General features: G+C 37.8%; 1 protein-coding gene across 5 annotated transcripts in view; it reads left to right on the top strand.

Annotated features, from left to right (window-relative positions):
- The window catches only part of SORCS2 (sortilin related VPS10 domain containing receptor 2), a 571,991-nt gene that overhangs the window by 523,750 nt on the left and 30,681 nt on the right, over window positions 1–17,560 (top strand). For all 5 annotated transcript variants that reach the window (XM_074904464.1, XM_074904468.1, XM_074904467.1 and 2 more), the window contains exons 15-19: window positions 10,077–10,197; window positions 11,550–11,683; window positions 12,266–12,394; window positions 13,785–13,956; window positions 17,364–17,550. In XM_074904464.1, coding sequence (XP_074760565.1) covers window positions 10,077–10,197; window positions 11,550–11,683; window positions 12,266–12,394; window positions 13,785–13,956; window positions 17,364–17,550 — 743 coding nt within the window. The remainder of the gene's footprint in view (window positions 1–10,076; window positions 10,198–11,549; window positions 11,684–12,265; window positions 12,395–13,784; window positions 13,957–17,363; window positions 17,551–17,560) is intronic.

The following is a 17,560-nucleotide window of genomic DNA, read 5'->3' as shown; positions in this document are numbered from 1 at the left end:
AATGGCCTAACTCAGTGGAAAAAGGAAGAATTTTTGTGTGACTGAAATATTGATGTTCCTCTTCAGAGGAAGTAGTTCATATAATGAAAGTTTCAAACCTGTTAAAATTACTTCTCAATCACAGTTCAGCTTCTGAGAGTGTTTCACAAACCAGGTTATTTAGATCGCAGTGTAAACCCAGTAGGCACAATAACCATGGCTATCGTGATACTGCAGACCTTGACGCCTTTTAACAGGCCAATAAGAGGTTACATAAAAGGTCTGCTTTTCTTTATGTCAGGTAGAATCAAAATCCTCCTTTACGGTAATTGTATTTTTTTGAAGAGGTTGTGGTTTTTTTCCCTAAGGTCTCATAGAGTAACAACTTAAGATGTTGCTGGGAACATTATTACGTCTCTGAACTGCAGGACACCTGCATGTGTGTTTTGCTGTCTTGAAAGTCCATTGTTGCATCCCTGTTGAGTTCCTAGGTGATAATGAACGGCAAGAAAATAGTCTAGTTTAAACTTATTCGAAACAAGGTGGATATGGTATTAACAGGTGTTAGATATTACAGAAAACCATCTGGATTTTTGCAACTGTCAATTCTGTTAGGAATGTCAACCTCATCTTTAAAAATATCACTGTCAACACTATGTGTAATTTGTGGGGCATATTGCTGTGCCACACGTGGCAGCATGCTACCTTTCCTCTTGTCTTTGAGTAAGGACTTTGAGTAAAGAGTCCAATGTCAAAATCTGCATCAGTTAGTAAAGATAACATCTTACAAGGTGGAGATACTTCTCTGAGTTGTGAATTCTTCACTACTGACTTTCTCATATTTCAGCCCCTAAAAAAGGTAGATAAAGCTTCATTATGTAAGAGAATAGCTAATTTCCCAAGGCAAATTCTAGGTTTTATTTGCAGCTAGTTAATCTCTTGTTTGAGAAGCATTGCTCAGTTATGAAATGGTTGTTCTGCTCTCTGCATAATGAGGAACATATATGTCTGCCAATTGATGGAGGAAACACACAGGAAGATGGGAAGAGAATGGTGAAAAAAGCATTGAAAAAGCAAACTGGTTACTCTGTTTCAGTTTAATCTAGATTGTCTAATCCAGATGTACAGATGCCTGTTTAATGGCAAGTTAATGCTTTTGCTGGCATCTCTGTGGACACAGATGTTAGCAGAGCAAGTCAGTGTATTGTAGTGTCACTGCCAACCTGTGGTCTTGGAGCCAAAACCATGGGACTGCTCCTGTCTCTTCCTCTGTTCAGAAGTTGTTCAGTGGGTAAAGCTTCACTTTTTGCTGTTCTTTCTGTAAAGTTTTTATAATATATTCAGAAGCATGGGAACATGATATTTTCAGTGACTTGCTAAAGCCCATATTTAGTACATTTTGAGGGCAGACCTGGAAATATATTTGAATAAGAGGAGCTGAAATGTTAGGAATCCATGTTCTGTAAGTATCTTTTATCATCTTGTCCCTATTTAAAGGACAAGAGAGGGCCAGAAAAAGGGTGACACATGACTTGGTCATTCAAATAGAGTCTCTGTGTCATTTTGAGCCTCTGTTACTGACCCAGTGCCTGGTGCTGTGGTGCTCTAGCTTCTTTTTCAGGGAGACAGTTCCATTTTAGTTTCTAGTTCTAATAAATGATGGTGAGGTAAACATTAGAAACAGGCCAGCAATAAAATTGTTCAACATTTTACTTAATTTTGTGGGAGGTCTTGAATTCCATGTTGTTATATTTTGGTCTCAAAATGAAGGAGCCATAGTACAGGTGACCATAGGTTATTCACTCTGGGTCTGTCAGGTCAAGTCTGAATGAAGAATTTCCTACGTGTGACAAAAGAGACCAGATTTTAAAATGTGTGAGTAGAGAAAAGAATTTTTAGCTAAAGAATTAATCATACAATTTTGTAAGTAATGCAAATGAATTTGATTTTTAAGTAAGATGACACAAGAGAGCTGAATGATGCAAAGCTATCCTCTAGAATGTCATGTTTCTCTTTAAATTAATCCATTTTGTTCACTGTCCACCTTGTATATATTTCTGTATAAGGCAACAGGCTAGGCATTAAATCTGCAATTTTTTCCAAACAGCTTACATGTTAAAAGATTGTTCTTGGACAGGAATTTACCAAATAGATGGAAAAAATGTTGGAGGTAATTCACAAACATCATGGAGCCACTGAGCTTCTGGATAAATGGGAACATGCTCATCCTGCTCCTCCCCAGTACTTCTCAGAATCTAAGCATTCATTTCCTTTCTTTTTCCCCAGAAGAGCTGAAATCAAGGTTTTTGGCATAAAAGAATGAATGGCAATTATTATTTTTTGGGAGAAGGAAACAATGAAAAAACATATTTTGGTTCAATTTTAACTAAATTGCTTCCTCCCTTCATTTTTCACTTTGGCAGTTAAACAAAAAAACAAAACAAAACAAAACAAAACAAACCCAAACCAAACCCAAACCACCAACCCAAAACTACTGTTCTCTTTAGTGCATTAAGTATATGCATGTGTTTGTAGTTTAAGGCACTTAAATCATAAGTGTCTCAGTATATTTGCACGTGATCTGTTGTGTACACAAACACTCTTTATGTGCAGTTGCTTTATGTAGACAGGTGTCTACTTTTGCACATGGAAGCATTCATCATTTCTGTAGTTGCAATTTGGGAAGAAAATGTGACCTCTGTTGAATTCTTTTGGAGAATTAGAAAAATATGCTGAATTATAATCTTGATGTGTAACAGATTGCAGCTTGAATCTTACATTACTTTCATCCATTTTACTGTTATGAACCCTTTGACTTACCTAGTTTTTGTTGATTTTACAATGGTGTAAAGGAAGCAAAGACAACTGTTAGGAGGAAGGCATGTCTATAAAGATTCTTCTATCATTTTCTTTTTCAAAATGGTAGGCTTTAAATAGCACTGTAGGACACAGTCATGAGCAACCCACTCTTCCAACCCATGTATCCCCTGGAAAATCTTTCATTAGTAATGAAAGTCGCCGCTCTGTGACTTAAGAACACTACCTGTTGGCAGTGGTTACACTAGAGATGAAGCGCATCTTTCCATGCCACAACCTTATCACTTTACTCCCTCAACTGGGTAATTTCTTTACAGATTTTGGCATGGGGAGGTTGTGTCTTGCTGTATATTCAGAGGCACTGTAATACTATGAACTACATTAGGCCAAACAAAAAGAAGATTGTCATATTTGCTTTTTCATTTATATTGCCATCTTTTGTGGTAAAGGCCTAAGAGAAGCAAAGGTCTCAGGTCTTTGATCTCACTGTAAATTGACGAGAAACTTCTAACATGCTACTCGTTTATGTAAAACTGAGAAAGGTGCTGCTGTTTTAATGTAAATGGCCTCTGATATCTCATGAACTGTAAGGGGGATTAAGTATTCAGTCAGAAATTGACACAGCAATTGTGTTATAAAAATAATCAGGGAGGTGTGACAGTTAAAAAAATATTTTAACAGTACAGTAAGTTCATTGACAATTGTATTTCCTACTAATATGATTTACTACAGGAAAGGAAGGCTTGTATGTGGAACAAGATCTAGGTACCACTTTCTAGCATAGCTCTGTAATAGCTTCCATTTAAATGAATACTTTCCAAGAGACAGACTGAGAGTTGTTAAAATAATTAATTAGCATCTCTGAGAGTCTAGTTTCCTTTAGCAGCTCGGTCACATACTCACTCTTGGATATTGAGGTTTAGATCCATAGAGAATTTCAGTACCTGCCTTTTAGCACATGTTTGGACATCTTTCCTTAGGTGCTACCCAGAGGAATTTAGACATGTTATCCAGGATAGAGCCACTGAGACTGCTCATATCACCCGTATGTGGGATCCTCAGTTGATGCTGATTCAAATCCTAGGTTTTATTGTCAGTAGTTTTATACATTTGAAGACTCTCCCAAAAAAATACAGGTCCTGTTCCATCCCCAAATGGCATGTCATCTTATTAGAATATGTGAACAAGGCAGTACAGCACTGTGCAGACAAATTCTGCTACCTTGGCTGTATGCTGTTTCAAACATTACGGTTGATGACAAAGTCATATAGAAGAGAGCAAAAGCCAACACAGCACTTGGGAGATTAAAGCAGCATGTCTAGAATGAAAGAGGCATCTGATTTCAAACAAAAGTAGCTGTGCATCATGCAGTTATCATCACTGGTCTTCAGTATGACTGTAAAATTTGAAGAATTTAAGTTGCTACGTTAAATATCTGAATAAATTCCATATGTGCTGTCTTTATAACCTTGGTGGGGTAGTACAGCAGGATCACTGCCGCCACTCTGACATCTTTGAGCTTTCTCAGACATCCATCAATAAAGCAAAACTGTTGCACGTTCAGCTGTGCTGCTCTAACGATCCAGACATCAGGCTCCTCAAAGCCATTTTCTTTGGAGACGATATGCAAAACGGTTCAAAGGTAAACTAGCATAATACTACAAAAAGTTGCTCAAGGTGTCTTAATGTATATGGCATGAGATCCATGGTATGGAACACTAGCTAAAAATCTACCTACTCTGGCAAATAATGTTTTGATGCTGTGACAGCCTATGAACAAAATCCTGAAAAACAGCAGAAAAGCTAAAGAGGAAGGCAAGTGTGGTGGTTATAAAAAGCTATGTCTGCGACATCTGAGATGAGCACTGTGTTGTCAAAATCAGCCTCATTCCTCCTAAATTAAGTCATGGAAGCTGAACGTTTACCTGATGAGTCTCTGGGAGTCTCCAGCATCAGCACCATCATAGCTGCAGTCAGGTGGTTTGCATAGCCGACGGCTATGACTGCTCACCTGAAATAGGAACATCTATTGAATAGATGCTCTTTTCTTTTGAATAGAATCATGAATTTCCTGGAAAAGATTATCATTGCATATAATTTCTATTAAATTAACTCCCCCTGATTATGAGCTTTATCAGGAACAGAAATAACCAGCAATCCTCCAGCAAATAGTTTAAATGAGTTAGCTTAGAAACTGCATTAAACTGTCTTATCTATCAAATGATGCAATCAAATTAAAAAATGATGTGCTCATAAATGAACTAGGAACAAATGTACAAAGTTGTTATGGCAACGGAAACACTGAAGTAAAAATTATGGATCCCAAATTCTTACAAATAAAAGTAAATTAATTTCCAAGGTAATTGGAATTTCTTTCAAAAATTATTTATCACAGCATCATCTTTCATAGTTCCAACAGAATTGATTTGATGGCGTTCTAATGAAATTTAATTAATCAAGAGGAAGGTTTTAGTAGCTTATGAATTACTATCATCTTGATATTTAACTTCTAATCATCAGTTACACTTGCTGCAGCATTCCAGTTTTTTCCATTCGTATGCTTTTATTGGGCATACATGTTTTGCACCTGAGCAATTAGATTGTGATTACTCTAATGTATTGCTTTATTGTAGCTCACGCTTTCATCTAATCCATTGAATCCTACTTAATACATGCCTGCCTTTCTTACTTGGGAAAAATATTTCTTTTTTATTCTAGTGATATTTGGCAATACTTTTAAATGGGGTCTTCTGATGTGTCTTGAAAACCGTGTCCTCAATAGGGCAACAAGCATTACTGCAGTAACAGCATTAATAATCATTGTGGTTTTTTCAAACAGTTTGCTAAACTGGGTGCACGTAAAGTACTGGATTACTTAGGAAATTTACCCCAGGAATTACAAAGCTCTATGCCTGCATTTTTCATGGGAATTGTGACTGTGCTGGGACACTTTCTTGAATCTCAGGAATTTTACTGAAGCCAGAGAATGGTGAAATCAGTGGTGCAGTTATTGTGCTCTGTCAGAACATGGGTTTCATTCTGTAGAATCAGAATAGCCATGATGGAAATGAGTATTTTTTTGCAAGAGACTGGACCAACAGGCAGAAAAGTTATTTCTGTCTTTTCCTAAAAATCCACAGAGAGTCTTATAGTTCACCAACTGAAGCAGTGCCTTTGCTGAGTACGTATAGAGTTTGTGCATAGCTCCCATACTACTCTAGTAGAATTTGCATAATTTCTAGAGTAATTTCTATAATTTTTATAACATTATAGGATTTGGGACTGGGCAATATCTCAAGAGTTTATGTAATCTCTAGCTCTAATCCTGATGTTTCACTAATTTCTTGCTCTACTGAGGGAGAGTAAACAACCTCGATATCTTGTAGCATTACCACCACAGAATCACAAAATGGTTGAGGTTGGAAAGGACCTCTAGAGGTCATTTTGTCTGAGCCCCCTACTCAGGCAGAGCCACCAAGAGCTAGTCAACCAGGATCATTTCCAGACAGCTTTTGAATATCTCGAAGGATGGAGTCTCCACAACCTCTCTGGGCAACCTGTGCCAGTGCTTGGTCACTCTCACAGTAAAAAAATGTTTCCTGAAGTTCAGAGGGAACCTCCTCTGTTTCAGTTTATGACCTTTGGCTCTGGTCCTGTCACTGGGCACCACTGAAAACAACCTGGCTTAATCTTTTTTGCACACTCCCTTCAGGTATTTATATGCATTGGTAAGATCCCTCCAAGCCTTCACTTCTCCAGGCTTGAACAGCGCCAGCTCCTTCAGCCTTTCCCCATAGGAGAGATGCTCTCATCCCTTCCTTACCTTCATGGCCCTTTGCTGGATTCTTTCCAGTTTGTCCATGTCTCTCTCATGCTGAGGAGCCCAGAACTGGACACAATACTCCGGGTGTGACCTCACCAGTGCTGAAGAGAAGGAATTAGAGAATTGCGCAGCTGTGTCTTTTAAGTTTATTGATCTCTTTGAAGATAAAAACCTTTTGTTGTACTTTTCAGCTTTATTTTTTTCCAGAGAAAAGCCCAATTCTTTCAGTCTTTCTTTACTGGTTACATTTTCAAAGCAGCTTATGAGTCATCCTTGCCCTTTTTCAAATTCATTTTTAGTGCGTGTGTAAATATGCATATAACATCCAAAATTAGACACCATATTCTACCAGAGGCTCCACCAGTGTCAGGTTCATCAAAATAATTACCTTCATGTCTTCTATTTTCCAGTTCTGAATACAGCCTAGAATTAGTTTTTTTTCTTTCGCAGCAATACTGCATTCTTGTTTTAATTGCCCAGAATTTCCCAAGCCTTTTCTTCAATATTTGAAAGTTATTCTCCATTGTGTTGTTGCACCTTTGTTGGGTTTTTTTGTTTTGCTGTTGTTTGGTGTGGTGTTTTTTTTTTTTCTCTAGGAGTACTTTCTGCGGTTGGTCATGGGTATTTCATCATGTTGATTTCTGAACATTGCTTCCATCAGTCAGTATCCTCACCCTTCCTTCTGTGTTATCTGCAAAATTTTATGTGTTTGTTATTTGACCACATAGGTGTTAATGAAAATATTTAATGGGGACCCATCATATCTTTGTGATACATATTTAAAAATATTTACTTGTTTGATAATTATTTTTGAAAATGGATTCTTCTAATTGGGTATGTGCTCCCATTCCTCACTACAATGATTTTATCTGCAGTTTTCTTTTTTACATTGAGACAATGTCAGCTAGAACTGTGTAACAGTCAACAAAGGTCAAAACATGCTACACTTTCTCCTTTCTTTATCCACTAAACCAGTTACCCTATAAAAGAAGTAAATTACATTAGTTTGACATGATTTGGTTTTGTCAAATCCATAGTGGCTGTTTGCTATCATTTTCATTATCTCCAAGGTGCTTATAACGGGATAGCTTAATTGTTTGTTATCTTTGTGGTTATGAAAATCAATTCTGTAACTCCCTGGGCTCTATTTTGCTGGTTTATATATGTGGTTATATATATACACACATATATATGTGTGTATATAGATATGTGTGTGTATATATATATATATAAAAATATATTCAAAATGTTTCCTTTTCCATAGTCATCTGGAATCACCCTCATCCTCTGTGAGGTCTAAAAGATGATGATTAATAGTTCAGAGATTTCGTTTTATACTTACAAGAGAATTTCATTATTCTGTTCTGCACTGAACTCAAACAACCATCTCCTTTCTTCTCCTTTCCTGTCTCTTCTGCCTGATAGGTAACATGAATGAAGAAAATTTCATTTCTTCTGTAGCAAATACTTCTCTTGAGGCAGGAGTGAATCTTCGACAGGACTTTGCTCCTTAGACTTAAACATATTTGTTGATAAATGAGTTAATAAAAGAAATGTGACCATTTTGTAAAGTTTTGTGGTGTCTAAAGAAGCATTCACAGAGGTAGATAGCTGCATAAGCCCATGGTGAAGTCTGCCTTATGTTAGTACCTTGTATGGAGAAAAAAAGATTTTAAATAAAAAAGTGCAAGTATTTAGCATGCAAAAGACACTTCATGCCTGTCAGCAAAGCCAGTGATATTGAAGCAAGCATTGTGGAAAAAGCATGAGACCACCTAAGTAGTTGCTTTCCTGAGTATGTAACTACAAGTGAATAAGATTACATGGTGACAGCAGCTTTCAGGATCCAGCTGAACCAGAAAAAGGAATCAAACCTGTTGGTCTCAAGGGGAGAAGTGGGACCACACACCTATGTGCACATACAGCCAGTGGACTCAGCCACATTTTTTCGTTTTTGTGTATTGTCTCTACTTCTGAGCTATGGATACATTTAGAAGGAAAGAAAGTAGATGATCCAAGTCCTTTAATCTCAGAGCATTACAAGAAAAGTGTAAAACAACAAACTAAATGTCCATGTTTCTGTTTAATTAAGTGCACTTCTGATGGTGAAGTTTCCTGTGACCACAGATTGCTCAGTTATTATAATACATATTGCATGGTCAATATCTAGAGATGTCTACATCTCTGTGCTATGGCTGAGAAGCAAAGACACAAGAAAGGAAAGAAGGAAATCACTGTACACCTTTAGTCTCTGCAACTGGTTTTCAGCCTCTTTGGTAGACTTTAGAGCTCTACATCCATCTACCAGAGAAGGTGCCTTAGTGTGATGATTTCTCTGTGCTGCAGACAATCCAACATTTCCTCACTTCTGGTCTACCCTAGTTCCACTTTGAACCTGGTATTAAGGACAAGAGAAATGACTGTGCACAGCAGAATGCTTTTAACAAAACTGTACCATTCCTGCTGTGTCTGGATTTGGACAAAACTGAGTGCAAAACAAAAGGAATGAATTAGTTTGGAGAATGCTACTAAATCTTGGAAAATGAACTCTGTGCAGTATAAACTGCACAGAGATTGTTGGCTTCAGAATCAACCTTAAATTCTTTGGCAAGTAAGCCACGCAAGCCTGATACAAACCACAAATATATTTGACTTTTGCCCAAACAGAGTCCTTATCCTTTCTAATTTGTTGCTGGATGTCATACTTACCCATTTTGTTTTGGAAATAAATATTCTGACTGAAAATGTTGGTTGCTTTGAAAGTGTAGCTTGGTTTTTAAAGCAATGAAATTTCCTTTTTTTTTTTTTTTTAAAAAAAAAAGGTAATTTACTTAGTGGCTGGTTTTTGTTATACATTGGACTATCTGAAATGGAGACTCAGAGTTCTTCAGCATAATGTGCAGATGCAGTGTATTCCTTAGAAATGAATACATTTTCATTATACTACTGTGAGTTTAAACAATAGGAAATTGCCATCTGAAATCTGTAGAAGTTAAGAAAACCACAAACAAACAAACAAACAACAAAAACAACTGAAGAAGTTGCACTAGAGTTATAAGAAATGAGTGACAGATTTGGAAACTGAATCTGGTGATCCTGGGTTCTGCTCCTGGATCTGAGCTCCCCATCAAAATCTGAGAGCTCTGTATGTTTTATATAACAAGATAATAGACAAAAATGTTGGGTTTAAAAGCATTTCCCATTAAATTTCTGGATAGTTTGCTGGGGAAAAAAAAAAAAAAGCTCTAATCTATGAACTATATTTTTATTTTGTAAAGTTTCATAGACAATTATGAACTAGACACATTTATATGAAGAAGAATAAAAGAAAAATTAACCAGGAACCTTTTAGTAGGGAGCCATGAATGTGAAAAGGAAAAGATAGAACTTAAAATTTGAATGTAAGTTGTATGATATTTCTTTGCAGTAAGGTTTTCCTTTTGATCCTTTTGTTCAGAGTCTTTGGACATATTAGTTACCGTTCGGACTGGGAACTGGTGAAGGTGGACTTCAGACCATCCTTCCCCAGGGAGTGCACGGATGATGACTATGAGTCTTGGGAGCTCACAAATCTACAGGTATGCGTGGTCTTATGTTAAGTGCCACAACTTTTCTGTAGCTTTCAGATTCATGTAAAACTGTGTGCTAGGAAAATGTTTTCAAACAGAGTTTGGATGCTGCGTCCCCAGTTTTGATCTCCTTAGGTTAGTGTTTGCTGATTTTACAATAGTTTTAAAATGGGAGAGGATTCTGTGTTACTTCTGGTTGTGTGATCTATGTCCTGCGAAAGGCAAAAGTACATCTGGTGGTCTGCTACAATAATAGGTGGTCCTGCTGGATTGTGAAGCATATACCATAAACTAAAATGTGTAATATTGATTGAAGCAATTTCAACATGCACTTTATGTGTTCTGCCAACTTCCTGACCACATACTGTACTCATATATAAATTGTCATAAGTAAAGCCCATTCCAGAAGTAATTTAGGATCTCAGTGGACCAATCACGTAATGGAGTCCAGTTGTTTTGGGCAATACCATTTCTGCAGTAATGCATTAAGGCTGTGCTAATCCTGGTGCTCTGGCCAAATCCAGTTTTGGGAAGCTACATTCTCTATACAATGTATTGATTAAAGAGACCAATGTGAGGGGGTTTTTTTACATTAAAGGAAATATGTCATATTTATTCATAATTATTCTGATTATTAGGTTTTACTTCTTCCAGTTCATTTGTTCCCTCACTCTCTGCAGGGTTGGTGGTTTTTTTTGCATACTACTCTATGTTACTTCAGCTCTCCAGCTCTCATTTGCTAGTTCTCATGCCTAATTTTACATTGCTTGTTTGGGAATGCTGTGTATTTGCAAAGAATGTTATGCAGATCTGAGCCTAAAGAATAACAGTCTCTTTGGATATTGGCATTGAAATGCCTTTCAGAAATTAGAAACTACAAAAATGACTTTGACAGAGTACTTGCAGCTGCCCAATTACCAGTGGAGTGTGTTCAGACAGTCTTTGTTCTACTTGTGTCTGCATGGTTGGTGCTTTGTGTTGACTGCTGACAAGAGACATGGTGATTCAGATAGAACTTCAGCCATCTGCATCCACGCAGAAGTTTTAAATGGCCAGTTGTAGGGTTGTACCTGGATTGTGCACAGATGAAACATGGGTTAAATTGCACTTGAATTTTCATGTACATCTTTGGATTTATGCCCTGAAATACAGCCTATGCTGCAACTGTGTAAGAGTCCATTAATGGACAGCAGTGGATGTGAGAGTTTTCTATGCCTATGCCTTTGGGTATGAGAGAGTTCATACAAGTTTACAGTCTTGTAAGTTTTGGCAGCAAGATCATCCTTTCTCAGTACAACGTAAGGTCACGTCTGTGTGGTGTAGGTTATGGTGAGCATTAAGTCTGGTGCTTTGATGTTCAGGGTGATCGTTGCATCATGGGCCAGCAGAGGAGCTTTCGAAAGAGGAAGATTTCATCATGGTGCATTAAAGGGAGAAGTTTCACATCAGCTCTCACATCCAAAGTTTGTGAATGTGTGAACTCTGATTTCTTATGGTGAGTCTGTCTGTGGACCTTTTGATTTATTGCTAGTAACTGGTTACTTAGAATTTCAGATTGATTTATTCTCCTCCTTTTGCCCATCTCCTCAGGTAGCTGTGTATAAGCAAATAGGCAGGTTGCTTTGCATTTGCCTTTGTGTAAAAACATTGCCATGTTTTAAGTATTTGTTTCCCCGACTGAACAAATCTTGATGTTTTTCTGTGTTGATCAAGACTTAAAAAATGACCATTGGATTGATGCGTAAGGCAAGCAAACCCTTTCTATTTGCAAATGAAGCAAAAAAACCCAGAAGAAATGTGTTGGTCTGAGTAACAAGATAAACGTTTTTAAAATCTAAGCTATCAAGAGAGTTAATTTGCAGAACTGACAAAGTAATTACAACCAGTTTTTCCCAAGAGTACACAACTCCCATTGAAATTAGACTTAGAACAGAACTGGCTTTGTCAACTTGTATGTTCAACTGGTAGAATAATACTAAAAAATCTTTTTACTCTTAAAAACATCATCTCATCCACCCCAAATTAGACTGCTGAATGAAGTGGGGATAGTAACATGCTTGGTGTTGATATTTTTCAGTGATTATGGGTTTGAGCGCTCTGTACCTCTGAAGTCGGAGTCTAGCAAATGCTTTGCTGACTTTTGGTTTAACCCAGAAGCACCTCCTGAGGACTGCGTGCTGGGGCAGGCATACACCAGCAGCACTGGGTAAGCTGATTTTGCTTTCAGCTGGCTTGCAAAGGCTTCCAGAGAGGAGGAGAACATTCTGACCAAGGGCCACAAAAGTGGTTTGAAGGAGCTGTAGGCAAACTGTAAAAACTGGGAAATGTAAAAGTTCTGACTCTGACTTAGAGCACGTGCAGAAGCTTCCTACTGACTAATGACAGAGAAATTGTAACTTTGCGTGTTCACAGGAGGTCAAAAACGAATCCGTTTGAGAAGAGGGGGAGCTGTCTTGTTATTTTTTTTGGTAATGTTTTGTAGCCATTGTTACACTTCTTGTAGGAAATTCCATTCAGAGCTTTTTCTTTTAGCCCATTGCTTGGAGTCAGACCCAATTTTCAGATTGAATCCAATGAATTACTCTGAGGAGCCAGTAACATCCCACGGAACTTCCCAGCCTTTCACTTCCATAGGAGTAAGGAGTTCTGTGGAGAATAGATTCTTTTCCTGACCATATGGGACACTCAGAATCAAAGGAAAGCACTAGTAACTGTAAACAATACCGCATAGAATATACATTACAATATAGTCTGACGTCTGTGCTGAGAATAACTTGCAGCTGGCATCTATTCTGGCTTATCATAACATCATCTCTGTCGGCTGTGGAGATGAGAACCAAATGATGAAATGTCAAATCTGGCACTAGAATCATGGTCTCTGTGTATATTTGCCTTACCGAGGAAAATGATGCCTTTTGGACTGCGGCTGACAGCTGTGATATACAGAATAGGAATTCAAAAGGGTGAAATCTGACTCTGATTTTAAAGAGTGTTTAGACACAACATACCTGAGTGAAACTGATCTGTAAATAAATCTGTACACATCCAAGTATTTCATTATTAGTTCTTTAAAAGTGTTAGGCCTTTCAATCTTTTATACTGTTACGTTAAATAAATACTTTCAGTGTTTTAATAAATACATGGATTTGAGAGCAGCAGTTAAGCAATTGGTTCTGGGTCAATGCAGAAGCTGCTTGATCTAATTTCTTCCTGATCTTTGGGGTTTGAACCAAGACCTCTAGAACACTGAAGACTGTTGAATACTAGGAAGGGGTATGGCAGAGAGGACAGGAGAGTGTCTAGCTCCTGGAGGGCTGGTCAGGAATGTTTCTAAATTTGAAAAGGCAGACTCTTGCAGTGCATGCAAGTGAAATTCTTCTCATGCTTCACATCCTTTCTTCAACAGGTTTTACTCAGTAAAGGCAATGTCCCTCCTTAAAGTTTTTGCATCATGCAAATGGTTTTGAGCATCTGCGATCTTGTCTGTGAACCAAAGGAATGTTTATTAGCTACCATCACACTTGCATTTGGTGCCCCTGATGACATTCTTCTGCTCACCTCCGATTCACTGTGCTCACTGCTTACTGTTTTTGCAGATACAGGAAAGTTGTTTCTAACGTGTGTGAAGGTGGCGTAGACCTGCAGCAGAACTTAGCACAGCATATGTGTCCATTGATTGCTCCCAAGGGACTTCAGATCAGCATCAAAGAGGAAAGCCTGGCTGTTAAGCCTGGGGAAGACATCACCTTCATTGTCAGACAAGAGCAGGTAGTAATGAACATTGGCTTTACGAAGCTTTCCTTTCTATTTTTAGTGTTCATTTCACTCCTACCTGCTTTGCTGCTGACTGAAGATTAATTTGTGCTTGAGACAAAGATGAATTACTCTCTAAATATTGAAAATTCTGGTTTCAAGTGAATTGGACAATCTAGTAAGCTCAGTGAACCACCAAGTTCTGCCCAGAGAATGGAATTTGTCTTCTCAGCAGTTTAGCCAGTCATTATTTCTTAAAGGCAATGGCTTCTTGGAAAATCAAAGGAACTAAATTACGAAGGTCTGCTTGGACTGAAAATTTCAGGTGCTGTATCAGAGAAGAACAGAAATGCAGAGAACATTTAATATTCTGGTTTAAGTGGTTTTGAGAATCTGCCTTTCATACAGGAATGAGGCAAACCTTTATAAAAATCAGCAAATAGCACAGCATAATAACATTTATTATATATTAGTTGTATCACCAAAGGTATATTTTCTTCTGTTTATTGAGAAAGACCATGCCCTAAGGCCCTGACCAACAGCAGGGAGTAACTTTTGGATGAATTGTTTGCCATGCGTATGTTTCCTAATGCTTGTTTTTTAGCATTAGGCTACAACTGCTGTGTTCAGGTTACTGGAGTACTGTACTTCCTGGCTAACCCCACTGATTTGCAAGAACTTGAAGAAAGTTCACACATTTTGGCAAACCTGTGCAATATAAATCAGATGCTTGGGATTTATTTCTGTAATGGAATCAAGAAGGTTATGTGCAGAACACTGGGCTGCTTAACGCTTCACAGACTCTGCACCCCGATGCTTGCAGTGCCCCAGCAGTTTATGTGGCAAGTTACGCTGCCTTCTCTTTTTATAATTTGTTTAGAAATGTTTATTGTAAGACTAGAGCATTTGGTTGCAATTTGAACTCTAATGATTTTCATTGGCAGTTTTACTTTTCTTTCCTACTGAAGCTTTCATGAATATCTGTGGCAATACGTAAAACATTTAAAACGATTCAAAAATCTTCAGAAGTGAAGGGTCTTGAAGGGAATCCCGTGCTGTGTTTTCTGATGAAGTCTTTGCTCGGTACATTGAAGTGGAAGGCAGATTTAGAAGTGTAGCAGTTTGCTGCCCCCTATGGCTAAGAAGAATATTTATACTCAAATGTCCTGAGCGTTGTTTAGGACTTAAGCTATACAACAAGGTCTAATAAGAATTCATAACAATTACTGTGTTTAAGAAACAGCTCTACTAGGATAAACCAAAACATGCCAATTTCTCTGCTGAACAAAATTAATTTACAAGTTTATGTGAACGCATGTTACTAGGTGCAGGAATGCCAGACATGAGGGAGTAAAGAAAGCAGGCTTCGGATATGTTTGGGCAGTTTGTAAGTGACCTTAAAATATATATATATATATATATTGCAAATGTAGTTGTAATTATTTTTTCCCAAATTCTGTTGGCTGAATGTATGAATAAATGATATCATGACAGTCATTTGTTTTTCATGGAAGTGGAAGCCTCAATTCCGTTTAAATTTAGCTGCCTTTTCCCGAATATGACTTTTGTTATATGTCCACTGCTCTCTGTCTTTCCTGGTCAGAGAAACAGAAGTGCCTTAGTGTTTTGAAGACAGCACTCTCATCTTTACACTAGGGAAGCTATTAAAATAAAACATTAAGAGAAGCTTGCATCTACTGGCTTTCAACACTGATTTCTGTCTCACCTAAAAAGAAAAAAAATGCATGTATACTTGTTAACATAAGGAAGAGTGAACAAGAACTGTTTGCAAGCTAATGTCATCTAAAGAGATTCCACTTACTGGCATATTGCTGTCAAGAAGACATCTCTTTTGCTTTAAACTTTAATAACATATTATCTCCTCTGCTAAATTCTACCATCTGTTGTCAAAAGAAATATGTTATTTGGAAAAAAATATTCACAGTGAAGAAGCTTTCAAGGTCCTTTATGTGTGTTGAAATATGGTGTTTATGTATTTGATAACCTGTAGGGTTCCTTATTATGGGTATTCTTTTACATTATAAGCAATGCTCTTTCATCCGATAAAACATTGAAGAAAATCAACCAAACTGCAAAATAATAAAAGGAGGAAATAATAGTATGTTTTCCTTCCCTTTGTAATGCCAGGGTATGTAAGTTCTAGGCTTTGTTGCCTCCTTTGATTTCACATTAGTGCTGCTTTCTGGGTTTAGATTTTGATATAAAACTATTTCAGAGAGTGGCTTATGGGAAGTTAAGTGATTTTTGATGAGTGTCAATCCTTCTCTGATTTGATGGCCATTCAGGTCACCTGTCTAGCATATGGATGTATATGTTCCTTTCTTAGAGGCATATCTGTTTTCATGATATGGAGGATTTTCTACCAAGCCTGGCCCTGCAACCTATTTTAATTGGATGACTGTCATGGCCGTGTGCTGTGGCAAGGGAGCAGGAACGTATTACTGAAGACCAGGGAAGCAGGACAGCTTGCTAAGACAGTGCTCCCAGTACTATTGAGAAAGTGTTGCTGCTCACAACTTTGACTCCATCCCCATCACCAGTCCATGAAGCACAGGCCTGACTTCTCTCCCAAATAGCCACATTGTGACAACATGAGTGATGGGCATATGTTGATCCTCTGACAGTAGAATCACTCTTGCAGTATTTTAGGCCTGAGTTTGGGAAGACAGTGTCATTTAAAGGAGCACTTAGCAGAAGTGCAGTGAATCATAAATTCTATGAGATGCTTGACATAACAGGATTATTTAGCTAGACTTTTAAACCCTTTCCCAAACTCAACTCAGTAATCTACTTCATTAAGCATGCATCTAATTTTGCAGTAGAGCATGTTAGTTCTAGACATGCTGGTAGCTCTGAATAATGCAGTACAATTCTGTGCAAAGATCCCAGCTTGGATCTTGAAGGCGATATGGTGGACACTCAGAGGGTGTGGTTCGAAGGTGCTCTGAAGAAGGTCTAAACCAATTAATTTTACTTTATAATTGCATAGGCCAGATATTCACTGGATTGACTGGTAATTCACTAAAATAACAATATTCAGTTGTTTGCAACTGAATGTGGTGTTGCCCTGCACCGTTCATTATGTTAGTGAATGTCCAGCTGAATTGAGACAAGAGTGACGGCCTCTGTGTCACACAACTGTGTTAGTGGTCTGGGGTATCTTATTTTAAAATAGCACCTTACTGTGGAAATTTGATATTGTATCTACTAATGCTCACAACATCTGTTGCACTAAAATCTTTGCCATGAGTGTAGTGCTTTTATTGCAACTATTGCAATTAAGTCAAAATATCTGGCTGGGGCTGGAGATGCTGTTGTGATTCAGGAAATGGTTGTAATCATGTGTCCTGTCTGTTTCAGTTCTGGCCATTTAAAATATTTTGGATCTGTTTTCCTTTTAGGGTGATACATTGAATACCAAATACCAGGTAGATCTTGGAGATGGCTTTAAGGCAATATATGTGAACCTTACGATGACTGGAGAACCCATCCGTCACCGCTATGAGAATCCTGGGATTTACCGTGTATCAGTGAAGGCTGAGAATGTGGCTGGGCATGATGAGGCTGTGGTGTTCATCCAAGTCAACTGTAAATCAGC

The sequence above is a fragment of the Athene noctua genome, chromosome 4 (assembly GCF_965140245.1).
Source record: "Athene noctua chromosome 4, bAthNoc1.hap1.1, whole genome shotgun sequence".
Classification (NCBI taxonomy): Eukaryota; Metazoa; Chordata; class Aves; order Strigiformes; family Strigidae; genus Athene; species Athene noctua.
This window is presented reverse-complemented; position numbering and strand designations above follow the sequence as displayed.